The 16,209-nt window shown below is 44.4% G+C and overlaps 1 protein-coding gene across 1 annotated transcript in view; it reads left to right on the top strand.

Annotated features, from left to right (window-relative positions):
- The first annotated feature begins 250 nt into the window (after positions 1–250).
- Positions 251–16,209, top strand: part of LOC129855015 (MOB kinase activator 2-like) — a 103,040-nt gene continuing 87,081 nt past the window's right edge. The window contains exon 1 of the mRNA XM_055922251.1: positions 251–810. Coding sequence (XP_055778226.1) covers positions 794–810 — 17 coding nt within the window. The 5' untranslated portion in view covers positions 251–793. The remainder of the gene's footprint in view (positions 811–16,209) is intronic.

Below are 16,209 nucleotides of genomic sequence, written 5' to 3'. Positions count from 1 at the left end.
GAACAATGCATAATGCAATACCTCCTAACTAGCTGCAATCAATGGGATGACTGCAATAAATACAGTTGTTGATATGCCATACTAATAAAGCTACATTCGATTTATTTTGTTGCATGTATAACTGAGAGGTAATTTGAAGGAAGATGGGTCTTCTTTGAACTACATATCCCATCTATTTTCATTGTTTGTGACGAAACACAACGCATACGCATTGGAGGGGGTTGGTCGGATCTGTGTTTACTTCCGGATTTCGTTCGCAGCAGCAGCTGAAGACCGCTGTAGCTAGCGGTTTGAGCTGCATAGTAATTTTCGTGCAATTTAGCATTCATGACAGAGTGTAGCTAGCTAGCTAGACAAGCGGCGTCCCAAGACAAGATTCGGTTCATTCAGTCCTGCAGTCGGCAAATGACATTAGGTACGCTAGCGGACGGCGACATAAAAACCGAAGCCACGAGATACCTCGCTGACCGGAAAGTGGACCGAGACTGTTGCCGGTTCTCCTCCGCTCGTCTTCGAGCTCAAAGTCACTCAATGCTGCGCTTCTCTCGCTCGCTCTCGGCGCAGCACCTCGGCTCCGACTAACTAGATAGTTGTTCATGTTCTTGTTGTTATCTAAGCTCAGGTTCAAAACAAGGACACCAGGGATACGTTTTTGACATTTGACGACCGAGAGACACCGATCCACGGAGAGAGACGGGTCGGGACCAGGCGGCGAAGCGAGGGTTGGCCGGATAAAGTAGTGGGTCGCCTCCAACCCTTGCTGGTGGATTTATTCCTAGATACAAGCATCACCATGGATTGGTTAATGGGGTGAGTACAGCTACCCCTTTCCCGCTGTCACGTTGACAGCACATAGCTAACCATTACCAGTTAATAATCCATTTTTGTGGCCGGTGATATTTGACAACAAATCAAACGGGGTTTACTGTATCAGAACATGTACGATGAACAAGACTACCAGTGATGATTAGTTCACTTTCCTCTAGATGGCTAGTTAGCTTGACAAGTTGAGATCATTATGCAATCTTCTCATTTTTAGGAAACAGCGGTAACGTTAACCTGCGGGCGGAGCATCCCGTGGCCTGTGTAGCACAGTCAGCGGCCCAGATTAGGTCCTGAAAATGTATTGTTACACACTAGTATATTTTTAGGCAGATTTATTTAGCTAGCAACCTAGCCGTGTTCTGTGTAACGTTATTTCCCTCGCAAGGTGCGTTGTTTGACTAACGTTTTGAACAGGTTTCAAGTAGCTAGTTTATTAGCTATTTATCCAGCTAGCTACGTTACGTTGGCTTGGTATTTACTGTACATTGGACAGCTAAGCTAGCTAGAGGGCTAGCTGGCTGACAGCACACAGGCCCGGTGACTTCTGCGGATGTTGATACTTTTTCGAGTCTAAAATACATGTTATATCTACAATGTAGAAGATTTTGTTAAAGCAAATACAATTTAATTTCAGAGGTTATCATGACAGTGTGGTTTGTGCAGATCAATTGTGTTGAAATGCAAGTGTGTGGTTTTGGTGGTGACATCATGCACCTCTCGAGCCGCGTATGCGATGCAGACCTGTCACTTTATTTTTGTTTGACACTTCCGTTTTAGGAGTCCTAAATTTGAAAATAGAGAGATTTTGATATGGATTTTAGAGCTACAGCTCAGCATATTTAATGTTTTTTGACAGCTCATGTAGCATCTGTAGGGGTAGGAAGGGACATATTGTGAGTTTATTACACTTCCATGCCCATTTGCCAATTCCATTCTTTCCATCATAACATGTGAGACATTGCAAGACAAGTGTATTCTCTCATTTGCCTTAGTTTTTTTTAAATTGACTACAGATTTGTTTCATGACTTAGTTGCACTCTATTTACAATGCAAACTCCGGTGAATCAGGCATGGACAGAGTCTTAATTCATATTTGCATGCAAAGAGAGGAGAGTAATTAAAATGCAATTGACAACTTTGCATTGGCATGATAAGCCCAGAACCTACAAATAATTAGCAGGTACACGGATTTGCCTGTTTGTGAACTCATTCAAGGAGTATACGGCTGAATATGGCTTGTGTGGAGATCGGCCTCTTAATCACTTGCTGTGTGTTTTATAATGTTTACCCTGCTGTATTTTGTTATGGAATTATTTCAGCCATTTGTTGCTTGATACTGTATAGAAGATTCCTCTGTATTGTCAGATGACATATCTAAGCATATTTGAAAGATTAGGCCCATCTCTCTGTTATTTGTGTGTCCGTGTGTGTGGTTATGGAGAGATCAATGCTCCTTCTTCATAAAGACACACGTCTGTCTGTCTTTGTCTGTCTGTGTGCTCCTGGGCCACCACTGATATCATCTCCCAGCAAGGATCTAGAACACAACACAGTGACAGAACATAACACTTCCTTTGTCTGCCCGGCAGCGGTGTCACGGCAGGATTTAAGTCCCCACTGAAAGGTGTGCCGCCGTCAGGGTGAGGGAGGGTAGAGGAAGGGGTGGAGGCCTGCTGTTTGGCTGGTTCTCCTCAACATGACATTCTGGCTGAGAGATAACAAGGCAATCGTGGCCTCGTTGGAACCCTGACAAAATATGAACCAGGCACCAGCTACAACAAATCGTTTTTATCTGCATTCGTTGCCTGACTTCTGGTTGATGTGGCGGTGTTGACAGGTCTCATGTTCTCATTTTTAATCTGGGAAAGATATTTATTATCTTTCTCCTTATTCTCTGCCTCTCTCTATTTGCCTCTCCCTCTCTGACTTCAGACCGTTTCCCCCCCTTCAGTTTGTGCTTTCAGACCTGGACTGGTTGATATGTCTGTAATTCATGTTTAAGTGCAGCGTTGTTTAGCCTTGGAGACAGAGAGCAATTGTAGTCTACTACACAGCACAAACTTAACCTTATGCACATTTTATTGGCTACTGTTCAAGTCAATGAAGTTATGACTCTGTCATCTACCCACTTCATGAAGGCCTTGACAACAAGCACGATGCCCAGCTGGACATCGGAAGATGTGGCCCATATTCTGCTGCTCTCTAGAGTGTGTGTGTGTGGTGTGTGTGTGTGTGTGTGTGTGTGTGTCCCGTACTGATGAGGGAGAGAAGGATGGAAGGAGAAATAAGGACCCACTGAGACTGATGGAGGAGAGTCAGAGAGAAGGTGACATGGGAGATCAAATTTCATTCATCACATGCTTCGTAAACAACAGGTGTGGACTAACAGTGAAATGCAGAAAGAAAAAGAATAGAAAAGTAAAACGGGTAATAATGAGTAACGATAACTTGTCTATATACAAGGAGTACCAGTACAGAGTCGATGTGCAGGGGTTTGATGTAATTGAGGTAAATATAACTAGGAATAAAGTGACAGATAATAAGCAGCAGCAGAGCGTGATGAGTCAGAAAAGAGAGTCCGGGTAGCTATTTGGTTAACTATTTAACTAACTATTTAGCAGACTTATGGCTTGGCGGTTGAAGCTGATCAGGGTTCTTTTGGTTCCAGACTTGGTGCATCGGTACTGCTTGCCATGCGGTTGCAGAGAGAACAGTCTATGACTTGGGTGACTGGAGTCTTTGACAATTTTTGTGCCTTCGTCTGACACCGTCTGGTATAGAGGTCCTGGATGGCAGGGAGCTCCGCCCCAGTGATTTACTGGGCCATACGTACTATCCTCTGTGGCGCCTTGCAGTCGGAAGCCAAGCAGTTGCCATAACAAGTGAAGATGCTCTCTAGTGCAGCTTTATAACTCTTTGAGGATCTGAGGGCCCATGACACATCTTTTCAGCCTCCTGAGGGGGAAGAGGTTTAGTGAGGAGGTGTTGTTGTGCCCTCCATGACTGTGGCCCACACCACTTCAGCCCCATCGATGTGAATGGGGGCGTGCTCGGCCCTTCGTTTCCCTTAGTCCATGATCAGCTCCTTTGTCTTTCTGACGTTGTGAGAGGGGTTGTTGTACTGGCATCACACTGCCAGGTCTCTGACCTCCTCCCTATAGGCTGTCTCTTCATCGTTGGTGTTCAGGCCTACCACCGGCATGTGTTCGGCAAACGTAATGATGGTATTGGAGTCTTTGGTGAACAGGGAGTACAGGAGGGAACTAAGCACGCACCACTGAGGGGCCCCTGTGTTGAGGGTCAGCGTGGCAGATGTGTTGTTGCCTACCCTGACCACCTTGGGGTGCCCCGTCAGGAAGTCCAGGATCCAGTTGCAGAGGGAGGTGTTCAGTCCCAGGGTTTTTAGCTTAGTGATGAGCTTTGTGGGCACTATGATGTTGAACGCTGAACAGCATTCTCACGTAGGTGTTCCTTTTGTCCAAGTGAGAAAGGGCAGTGTGGAGTGCAGTAGAGATTGCATCATCTGTGGTTCTGTTGGGGTGGTAAGTGAATTCGAGTGGGTGTCTGGGATTATGGCGAATTGGAGTGGGTATCAGGGTGTCTAGGATTATGGTGTTGATATGAGCCATGACCAGCCTTTCAAAGCATTTCATAGCAGCAGATGTGAGTGCTACAGGGCGAGATTCATTTAGACAGGTTACCTTCGCGTTCCTAGGCACAGGGACTATGGTGGTCTGCTTGAAACATGTAGGTGTTACAGACTGTGTCAGGTTGAAAATGTCAGTGAAGACACTTGCCAGCTGGTAGGCGCATGTTCTGAGTACGCGTCCTGGTAATCCATCTGGCCCTGCGTCCTTATGAATGTTGACCTGTTTAAAGGTCTTACTCACATCGGCAACGGAGAGCATAATCACACAGTCGTCCCGAACAGCTGATGCTCTACGCATGGTTCAGTGTTGCTTGCCTTGAAGCGAGTATAGAAGGCATTTAGCTCATCTGGTAGCTTGCGTTACTGGGCAGCTCATGGCTGGGTTTCCCTTTGTAATCCGTTGTAGTTTGCAAGCCCTCCCACATCCGACGAGCGTCAGTGCCGGTACAATTCAATCTTAGTCCTGTATTGACGCTTTGCCTGTTTGATGGTTTGTTGACGGGCGCAGTGGGATTTCTTATAAGCGTCCGGGTTAGTGTCCCGCTCCTTGAAAGCGGCAGCTCTAGCCTTTTGCTCAGTATGAATGTTGCCTGTAATCCATGGCTTCTGGTTGGGATATGTACATACGGTCACTGTATGGATGATGTTATCGATGCACTTATTAATGAAGTAGGTTTACTGATGTGGTGAACTCCTCAATACCGTCGGATGACTCCCAAAACAACATATTCCAGTCGGTGCTAGCAAAACGGTCCTGTAGCTTAGAGATGCTCTCGTTGTTATGATGGAGGGATGAAAAACGCAATGATGGAGGGAAAAAGAGGGTGATATGAGAACCCCTAATGGGGGAGAGATGAAGAAAAGGTTGACAGGACCATGACAAGATGGATAGATATAAGACCATATGGGAGATGCTGGAGTGAGTGAAGCTGAGCTTGTCCACCGAGGTCATTGATTGGTGCAGTAATAAATGCCAGAGTTAATAGGTCATTTTGGTGTCGTGGTCAGAATGATGATCTCAAAGACAACTTGTGTGTGTGCAGTGGTGTAAAGTACCTAAGTAAAAATACTTAAGTACTACTTAAGTAGGTTTTTGGGGTATCTGTACTTTACTATTTATATTTTTGTCAACTTTTACTTTTACTTCACTACATTACTCAATAATATTCTGTACTTTTTACGCCATACATTTTCCCGGACACCCAAAGTACTCGTTATATCTTAAATGCCTAGAAGGACATGAAAATGGTCTAATTCACACACTTATCAAGAGAACATCCCTGGTCATCCCTACTGCCTCTGATCTGGCGGACTCACTAAACACATGCTTGGTTTGTAAATGATGTCTCAGTGTGTGTGCGTGCCCCTGGCTGTCCGTACATTTCAAAAAGAAGAAAATGATACCGTCTGGTTTGATTAGTATAATGAATTTCAAATTATTTCTACTTTTGATACTTAAGTATATTTAAAGCCAAATACTTTTAGAATTTTCCTCAAGTAGTATTTTACTGGTTAACTTTTACTTGAGTCATTTTCTATGAAGGTATCTTTACTTTTACTCAAGTATGACAATTCTGGGTACTTTTTCCACCACTGTGTGTGTGTCCATCTAGGCATCGTGCAATGGCTTGTTGTCGGACCTTCACAAGGTTGGTAGAGGATTGGGGTGTCATTGTGTTTGTGTATTCTTGTGTATGTTGGTCCCATGACCGAATGTACCCCTTTGAAACGGACGGGTGCGACAGGTGTTTAATCCCTCATGCATTACCAATCCATCATTGAAAAGCAGGATGGAGGGAGCGAGAGAGAAAAATGACAACTACTAAATGGTGTTAACTTTAGGGTGCAAGACCTGAACAATGGCTTTCAAATGGTTGAGTACACATTTTCCAGATGTTATCAGTGCAGCGAAATGCTTATATTTCTAGCTCCAACAGTGATACTGAACTAAACAATACACACACATCCCAAACATATTAATTCATAAATCAAGAAATATCAGAACGAACAATGTCAGAGTCCGGAATATCAATATATATGTATATGATGGTGTGTATAGACAGTGTGGACAGTATATGAATAGGAAAGGTGTGTACAGCAGTAGTTATATAAGATGATGCCTTACTAGAAAACATTATATACATATGAAGTGGGTAAAACAGTATGTAAACATTATTAAAGTGGCCAGTGTTAAATGACTGTGTACATTTGGCAGCAGTCCCTAAGGGGCAGGGGAGAGTACCAGGTGGTAGCCGGCTAGTAACAGTTACTAAGTTCAGGGCATTGTACTGGGTGGATGCTGGCTAGTGGTGACTATTTAACAGTCTGATGGCCTGGAGATATAGAAGCTGTTTTTCAGTCTCTCTTTCCCAGCTTTGATGCACCTGTACTAGAGGTCAACTGATTAATAGGAATGGGCGATTAATTAAGGCCGATTTCAAGTTTTCATAACAATCGGAAATCGGTATTTTTGGACACCGATTTGGCCGATTTAAAAAATATATATATTTTATTTTTATAAACTAGGCAAGTCAGTTAAGAACACATTCTTATTTTCAATGACGGCCTAGGAACAGTGGGTTAACTTCCTTGTTCAGGGACAGAACGACAGATTTTTACCTTGTCAGCTCGGGGATTTGTTTTTGCAACCTTCCGGGTTACTAGTCCAACGCTCTAACCACCTGCCTTACATTGCACTCCACGAGGAGCCTGCGTGGCAGGCTGACTACCTGTTACGCAAGGGCAGCAAGAAGCCAAGGTAAGTTGCTAGCTAGCATTAAACTTATCTTATAAAAAATAATCAATCTTAACAGAATCACTAGTTAACTACACATGATTGATGATATTACTAGTTTATCTAGTGTCCTGCGTTGCATATAATCGATGCGGTGCCTGTTAATTTCTCATTGAATCACAGCCTACTTCTCCAAACGGGTGAGGATTTAACAAGCGCATTTGCAAAAATGCACCAATGTACCTAACCATAAACATCAATGCCTTTCTTTAATAGCAATACACAAGTATATATTTTTAAACCTGCATATTTAGTTAATATTGCCTGCTAACATGAATTTCTTATAATTAGGGAAATTGTGTCACTTCTCTTGCGTTCCGTGCAAGCAGTCAGGGTATATGCAGCAGTTTGGGCCGCCTGGCTCGTTGCGAACTGTGTGAAGTCCATTTATTCCTCACAAAGACCGTAATTAATTTGCCAGAATTGTACATAATTATGACAGAACATTGAAGGTTGTACAATGTAACAGCAATATTTAGACTTATGGATGCCACCCGTTAGATAAAATACGGTAAGGTTCCGTATTTCACTGAAAGAATAAACGTTTTGTTTTCGAAATGATAGTTTCCGAATTCGACCATATTAATGACCAAAGGCTCTTATTTCTGTGTGTTATTATGTTATAATTAAGTTTATGATTTGATATTTGATAGAGCAGTCTGACTGAGCGATGGTAGGCAGAAGCAGGCTCGTAAGCATTCCTTCAAACAGCACTTTCGTGTGTTTGCCAGCGGCTCTTCCCTGTGCTTCAAGCATTGAGCTGTTTATGACTTCAAGCCTATCAACTGCCGAGATTAGGCTGGTGTAACCGATGTGAAATGGCTAGCTAGTTAGCGGGGTGCGCGCTAATAGCGTTTCAATCGGTGACGTCACTCGCTCTGAGACTTGGAGTGTTGTTCCCCTTGCTCTGCAAGGGCCGCGGCTTTTGTGGAGCGATGGGTAATGATGCTTCGAGGGTGGCTGTTGTCAATGTGTTCCTGGTTCGAGCCCAGGTAGGGGCGAGGAGAGGGACGGAAGCTATACTGTTACACTGGCAATACTAAAGTGCCTATAAGTACATCCAATAGTCAAAGGTATATGAAATACAAATGGTATAGAGAGAAATAGTCCTATAATTCCTATAATAACTACAACCTAAAACTTCTTACCTGGGAATATTGAAATATGTTCTCATGTTCTGAGCAAGGAACTTAAATGTTAGCTTCTTTACATGGCACATATTGCACTTTTACTTTCTTATCCAACACTTTGTTTTTGCATTATTTAAACCAAATTGAAAATGTTTCATTATTTATTTGAGGCTAAATTGAATTTAATGATGTATTATATTAAGTTTAAATAAGTGTTAATTCAGTATTGTTGTAATTGTCATTATTACAAATAAATATAAAAAAATCGGCTGATTTAATCCGTTCCGGCTTTTTTTGGTCCTCCAATAATCGGTATCGGCTTTGAAAAATCATAATCGGTCGACCTCTAACCTGTACGGTCTGTGCCTGCTAGATGGTAGCGGGGTGAACAGGCCGTGGCTCGTGTGGCTGAGGTCCTTGATGATCTTTTTAGCCTTCCTTTTGACTTCCGGTTGCTGGATATGTCCTGGAGGGCAGGCAGTGGGCCCCCGGTGATACGTTGGGCTGCACCACCCTCTGGAGAGCCCTGAGATTGTGGACGGTGCAGTTGTTTTATCAGGCGGTGAAACAGCCCGGCAGGATGCACTTAGTGGTGCGTCTGTTTTTATTTGAGTAGGTAGTGGATGGAAATGATTCAAACACAGGCTAGATATTTTCCAATACCGACATCAGCCTGTAGCAGACACATGGAGACAGTTATTGTCTCCATAGGCTCTGTAGAAAATGGGAACAATGCTCCTGATAACATCAAATATTTCACAAACTCAGACACATGAATAGGCTTCATATGTTAAAGGTTTGATTTGGAATCTGACTGGGATAGCACATGCTTACCCTTCATGGTTAGACTGGAGTCATGTGAGACTGGATAACCGGCGGGCGACCATGTCCTTTTGGAGGCGAGCTGTACACCTAATAATAACGACGACGATGATGCTGCTGCTGCTGATGAGTAACATGACCTCTGGCCAATGGGCAGCTGAGATGACTGGAGGGGAGATTCAGAGAGCTATATATAAACTCACATTATACACAGGGCCGGGTCTGGTTATTTATTAAAGCAGTCACTCACACCATAGTTACACAGCCAAATGTGTGTGTGTGTGTTTCATTGTCTGTGTAGACAGTATGTGTGTGTTTTATAAATGCACTACATGACCAGTATGTGGACACCTACTTGTTAAACATCTCATTCCAAAATCATGGGGATTAATATGGAGTTGGTCCCCCCTTTTGCTGCTATAACAGCCTCCACTCTTCTGGGAAGGCTTTCCACTAGATGTTGGAACACTGCTGGAGACTTGCTTCCATTCAGCCACAGGAGCATTAGTGAGGTCGGGCATTGATGTTGGGCGATTCGGCCTGGCTCGCAGTTGGCGTTCCAATTCATCGCAAAGGTGTTCAATGGATTTGAGGTCAGGGCTCTGTGCAGGCCGGTCAAGTTCTTCCACACCGATCTCAACAAACCCTTTCTGTATGGACCTCGCTTTGTGCACAAGGACGTTGTCAAGCTGAAACAGAAAGGGCCTTCCCCAAACTGTTGCTACAAATTTGGAAGCACAGAATTGTCTTGAATGTCATTTTATGCTGTAGCATTAAAATGTCCCTTCACTGGAACTAAGGGGCCTAGCCCATGAAAAACAGCCCCAGACCATTATTCGCAGCTGACCCATTGTTGCTCCTAGACGTTTCCACTTCACAATTTTTTTAATTTTTTTTATTTTACCGTTATTTTACCAGGTAAGTTGACTGAGAACACATTCTCATTTGCAGCAACGACCTGGGGAATAGTTACAGGGGAGAGGAGGGGGATGAATGAGCCAATTGTAAACTGGGGATTATTAGGTGACCATGATGGTTTGAGGGCCAGATTGGGAATTTAGCCAGGACACCGGGGTTAACACCCCTACTCTTACGATAAGTGCCATGGGATCTTTAATGACTTCAGAGAGTCAGGACACCCATTTAACGTCCCATCCGAAAGACGGCACCCTATACAGGACAGTGTCCCCAATCACTGCCCTGGGGCATTGGGATATTTTTTAGACCAGAGGAAAGAGTGCCTCCTACTGGCCCTCCAACACCACTTCCAGCAGCATCTGGTCTCCCATCCAGGGACTGACCAGGACCAACCCTGCTTAGCTTCAGAAGCAAGCCAGCAGTGGTATGCACTTACAGTTGACCGGGGCAGCTGTAGCAGGGCAGAAATCTGACGCACTGACTTGTTGGAAAGGTGGCATCCTATGACAGTGCCACTTTGAAAGTCAATGAGCTCTTCAGTAAGGCCACTTTCATAGCTGCCGTCAATGCTCATTCGCAGCTATGTCCTCATCTCAACCCTTGTGCTTTATCTGTACCATCTCACACACACGCACGCTAGCGCACGCACACACACCGCAGCAGTGTAAGTGAGTTTTCTCTGCTAAAGCTGAAGATATTCACAGCAAATTGGCCAGTATTACCTAGTGTTGATTTTCCAGTGTAACATTTATAGTGTGGATTCTGGTGTTAAAGGAACACGGTAAGTGTTAAATTAACAGACAGTGGTGTAAAAGAAGCCCAGTGTCGTAGGGCTGTGCGATATATCAAATTCAAATTCATTTGATATAATGTTTTTACGCGATATTCCAAATGCTTGTATCGCAAGAATCAAGGTGTTGTTATTTTTGTTTTATGAGCGTTTGTCTGCTTGTTGTCATGTTGTATTTTTGGTCTCGTCTCCTTCGCTCCTCTGTGCCATGTGCACCTTCCCATTTACACCAGAGATCTGTATATAATGACGAGATGCACGTCTCCGCCCTAACAATGGGAGTTGTTGTCCTAAAGATGGGAAGGCAGGCGACAAGCTCACAGTAGGTCCAAAATAAACTCATAGAAACACATTACCTTATTTTTGTACTGATGTCAGGGGGAGTGAAACCTCTCGCTTCACCTCTTCCTCTGTGGTTTAAACGTTCACCAAGCCCTTCCCCTGCCTCTCACGCCAACAGTTGAGAGATCACATCTCTCTCCCTGGCAAGCGCTTTCAACTCGCTATTTGCATTTGAGGTTTGGTCTAACAGAATGGGTCATATGGGGTGGCAGGGTAGCCTAGTGGTTAGAGCGTTGGACTAGTAACCGAAAGGTTGCAAGTTCGAATCCCCGAGCTGACAAGGTACAATCTCTTGTTGTGCCCCTGAACAGGCAGTTCCTGTTGAAGGGAACAGGACTGAACTGTTCCTAGGCCGTCATTGAATGTAAGAATTTTGTTCTTAACTGACTTGCCTAGTTAAATAAAGATTAAATAAATATGGACACTGAAACACATTGAGACGTTATTTTACTGTAAAAGAGGACAAGTTAACATTTCTATGTTTCAACGTTTTATGTCTCAACTACTCAAATTGCACAGAGAAGACACTACTAAAACGAGAGTATCAATGAACATTGATTCTGGAAAATGAATGCTCAGTTGGTCGTGTGCAGCATTGGTGTACAAGAATGTTATACTAGCCGTCTGGTCTGTGTTTTATAAATGTTCATTAAGCATAAAACCCAATTATATAAGGAATTGGCAACTAATTTTCATTCAGAGAAACAAGGTACGCTACTTGATTTCAACATCTGAACTAAGTGGACAGGCTAACAGGCTGACTACAACGAGAATTGCAAAATAATTTTAGAAATCTATATTATTCAATTATTGCACCCACACTGCTCGCGCGCGCCAACGAGCGTCTGCGTTGCCAAGGGCTAAAATAGAAGTCAGTTCTATTTGTGACGCAGATCGCGCTGCAAGTCCTGCCTCTCCCATCTCCTCATTGGTTTATAGAAGCAGGTACCCACTGCCATCTCCTCATTGGTTATACAAGGTCGGTGGTGGTAATGCACCTAATTTATGAAAGTTGCCAATCGAAATATAAAGTCAAGAGAAAAAAAAGGCTAGAATTAGGAGAGATGATTAAAAACAATTCTGTTGACCGTTTCATGTGTGGATTAATTGTCGGAGTAGAGGACCTTGTGCATTTCAGGTAAAATAACAACTCAATGTTTATATCCCAGGACAAATTAGCTTGTAACAGCAAGCTAGCTAAATAGGACAAATTAGCTAGCAACAGCAAGCTAGCTAAATAGGACAAATTAGCTAGCAAGTGCAAGCTAGCTAGCTAAATTGCCATACGTGTTTAATACTTTCCGACCTGTCCCCAAATTAATGTAATTGGTTCAGAGTTTGTTTTGATATTTTAACCTGCGTGTCGTGATCGCGTTTGGTGTGGGGGGGGCAAAATAAATGTTTGCACGATATCGCACGCACGCGCGCAGCCAGTTTGGGTTCCGTGTAACGTGCTGTTCAAACAGTTGGAGACAGACAAAAGGATGCTTTCATAACAATTCAACTGTTCAACCTTGTTAGCTAGCAAATAGATCCAAGTTGGCTAAACTTGAAATACAAAGATTAGCTGGCTAATCTCTAGCCATAACCTGAAAGGCCGCTCAGCAATGAAGATGCCACTGCTCCAAAACCGCCATAAAAAAGCAAGACTACGGTTTGCAACTCCACATGGGGACAACGATCGTACTTTTTGGAGAAATGCCCTCTTGTCTAATGAAACAAAACTGGAACTGTTTGGCCATAATGACCATCGTTATGTTTGGAGGAAAAAGGGGGAGGCTTGCAAGCCGAAGAACACCATCCCAACCGTGAAGCACGAGGGTGGCAGCATCATGTTGTGGGGGTGCTTTGCTGCAGGAGGGACTGATGCACCTCACAAAATAGATGGCATCATGAGGAAGAACATTTTTGTGGCTATATTGAAGCAACATCTCAAGACATCAGTCAGGAAGTTAAAGCTTGGTTGCAAATGGGTCTTCCAAATGGACAATGACTTCAACTGTATGTCCTGATCAGGAGACATAATTTGTCGCTGCATTCTCCTGGCTGAATGGAACAGGGACTAACAGAACATTGCTTTGCCCCTGAGTCAACGTCTTCCTACCTCTCTCTCTCTCTCTCTCTCCTCCATAATGTTCTTTCACTCCCTTTCTCTTTACTAGGCTTGTTCTAATATGCTTTCTGACTCCTACTCACCAGGTCCTTCTCCATGAGGGTGTGTGGTGTCTTAAGTCTGTTACGAGGATATTAGAATTGATCCGAGGTTCTAGAACACACAGCTTACTGTAAGACCTGTCTGGAAAGGAGCATTTACAACCGACACAGACACAGACACAGACAGACAGACAGACCTTTGCGTGCGTAGGAGTGGATGGATAGCTACTGTTGACTTGATCTTCATAGACCGTTAGTGCTGTAAGTAGAATGCTCTCTATGTGAACAAGGCAGCTCCCTCTTGCCCTGCACTTCAACATTGTTTGTCTTCGAAAATGCTAACCTTATCTGCAAAATTATAGAACATTTGTATACTGTAGTCAGTGAGTGACTGTTATTACATCGAGATGACTTTATTTAGGAGTTCCAAAGCAGCGAAGTCCAGTTGACAGTATGCTTGGGTGGTATATTGAATACCGGGAAGGCTTGCCTGGTCTCTATTGTTTGCTCTCTTTCTTACTCCCTCTTTTGCTCGCTCTCTTTCTTGCTCTCTTTCTTGCGCTCTGTTCTTTGCTCTCTTTCGTACGCTCTGTTCTTCGCTCTCTTTCGTGCTCTCTTCTCGCTCTCTTTCTCGCTCGCTCTCTTTCTCGCTCGCTCTCTTTCTTGCTCTCTTTCTCGCTCTCTTTCTCACTCTCTTTCTCGCTCGCTCTCTTTCTTGATCTCTTTTTTGCTCTCTTTTTTGCTCTCTGTTCCGCTCTCTTTCTCGCTCTCTTTCCCGCTCTCTTTCTCGCTCTCTTTCTCGCTCTCTTTCTCGCTCTCTTTCTCGCTCTTCTCGCTCTCTTTCTCGCTCTTCTCGCTCTCTTTCTCGCTCTTCTCGCTCTCTTTCTCGCTCTCTTTCTCGCTCGCTCTCTTTTTCGCTCGCTCTCTTTTTCGCTCGCTCTCTTTTTCGCTCGCTCTCTTTTTCGCTCGCTCTCTTTCTCGCTCTCTTTCTCGCTCGCTCTCTTTCTCGCTCGCTCTCTTTCTCGCTCGCTCTCTTTCTCGCTCGCTCTCTTTCTCGCTCGCTCTCTATTTCTCGCTCTCTTTCTCGCTCTCTCACACTTTCTCCTTCTTGCTCTCTTTCTCGCTTTCTTGCTCTTGCTCTCTCACTCTTTCTCGCTTTCTCTCTGTTTCTTGCTCTGTTTCTTGCTCTGTTTCTTGCTATATGCTAGCTAGTGGAGCTGGGGTTAGCCAGGGGTAACTATATGCTAGCTAGCGGAGCTGGGGTTATCAGAAGAAAGGAGAGAGGGGAGGAGAGAGCGGGAGGGGAGGGGAAAGTTCTCATTTGGGATGACTGGGAATAGGCACGAATTCCCTTCTTTGCCAGCTCTCCTCCTCACGTAATGTACAGTTAATTTCATTAAGTAGCATTTCAGTCTAGTGGCTTTGCCTTGGTTTTGCTGCAGACAACGACTGAGGCATCACTTAAGGGCATCTGACAGCAGCGAAGGCACGCAAAGAACAGCAGTGTCTGCGTGGCACAGCACACCACAGGCTGTTGGGCAACCGTTCCTTCAGGTGTCATGGAAGGGGTCGTCACAGTTAAGCTAGCTACAGCTAGCTCTTCTCCACTAGCATAGTTGTCATTTTGCACGGAAGTGAGTTGAAACAGGAGAATAGAGGGTTGAACCCTGTGACCCCAGGCCTAGATACCGTGTCTAAGTAAGGCTATTAGAAGCAAATGGAAAGTGATAGAAAGGTTCTTTTGAGCCCTTCTCTGAGGTAAATGGCCTAGGGTACACACGTGCACACACACGTGCACACACACGTGCACACACACGTGCACACACACGTGCACACACACGTGCACACACACGTGCACACACACGTGCACACGCACACGTCCACGCACACACACGCATACACACACACGTACACACACGTACACACACGTACACACACACGTACACACACACGTACACACACACGTACACACACACGTACACACACACACGTACACACACACACGTACACACACACGTACACGTACACGCGTACACGCGTACACGCGTACACACGTACACACGTACACACGTACACACACACACACACACACACGTACACACACGTACACACACACGTACACACACGTACACACACACACGTACACACACGTACACACACACACGTACACACACGTACACACACACCTGGTTAGACAGCACTGCACTCTCTGTGGTCTCTTGAGATAATCTTTCTCTCTTCTTCCCTCCATCTCTCCCTCTCAGGCAGGATGAGGCGCAGAAATGAAAGTCATACCAGAATGACTGCACTTTGGCTTTTACCGAATATGCATAAGTGTGTGTGTCTGTCTGTCTGTGTGTGTTTTGTGTGTGTGTGTTTTGTCTGTCTGTGTCTGTCTGTTTGTGTGTGTGGTTTGTCTGTCTGTCTGTCTGTCTGTCTGTCTGTCTGTCTGTCTGTCTGTCTGTCTGTCTGTGTGGTTTGTTTGTTTGTTTGTGTGTCTGTGTGTCTGTGTGTCTTTATGTCTTTGTGTCTCTGTGTGTGTGTATGGATCAAGGGGAAACCACCCCACCAATCCTAAAACAACCCTGGCGGCCCAGCCTATCCCTCGGACAACCCATAATATAAAAACAGAAAATATACAAGAATTGTTTATTGTGTGTGTTGTTTCTGTGTTGTTCCTTTCTGTTTAGAATACGTTTTAGGAGTGACCGTGCTTTGACTATGTTGACCGTTTCGTAACGCTGGGGGGGTCCTCCCGAACTCCAATGATGCATGGTGATGGGTC

The sequence above is a fragment of the Salvelinus fontinalis genome, chromosome 5 (assembly GCF_029448725.1).
Source record: "Salvelinus fontinalis isolate EN_2023a chromosome 5, ASM2944872v1, whole genome shotgun sequence".
Taxonomy (NCBI): Eukaryota; Metazoa; Chordata; class Actinopteri; order Salmoniformes; family Salmonidae; genus Salvelinus; species Salvelinus fontinalis.
The sequence above is the reverse complement of the archived record's forward strand: the minus strand, read 5'-3'. Positions and strand labels throughout refer to the sequence as shown.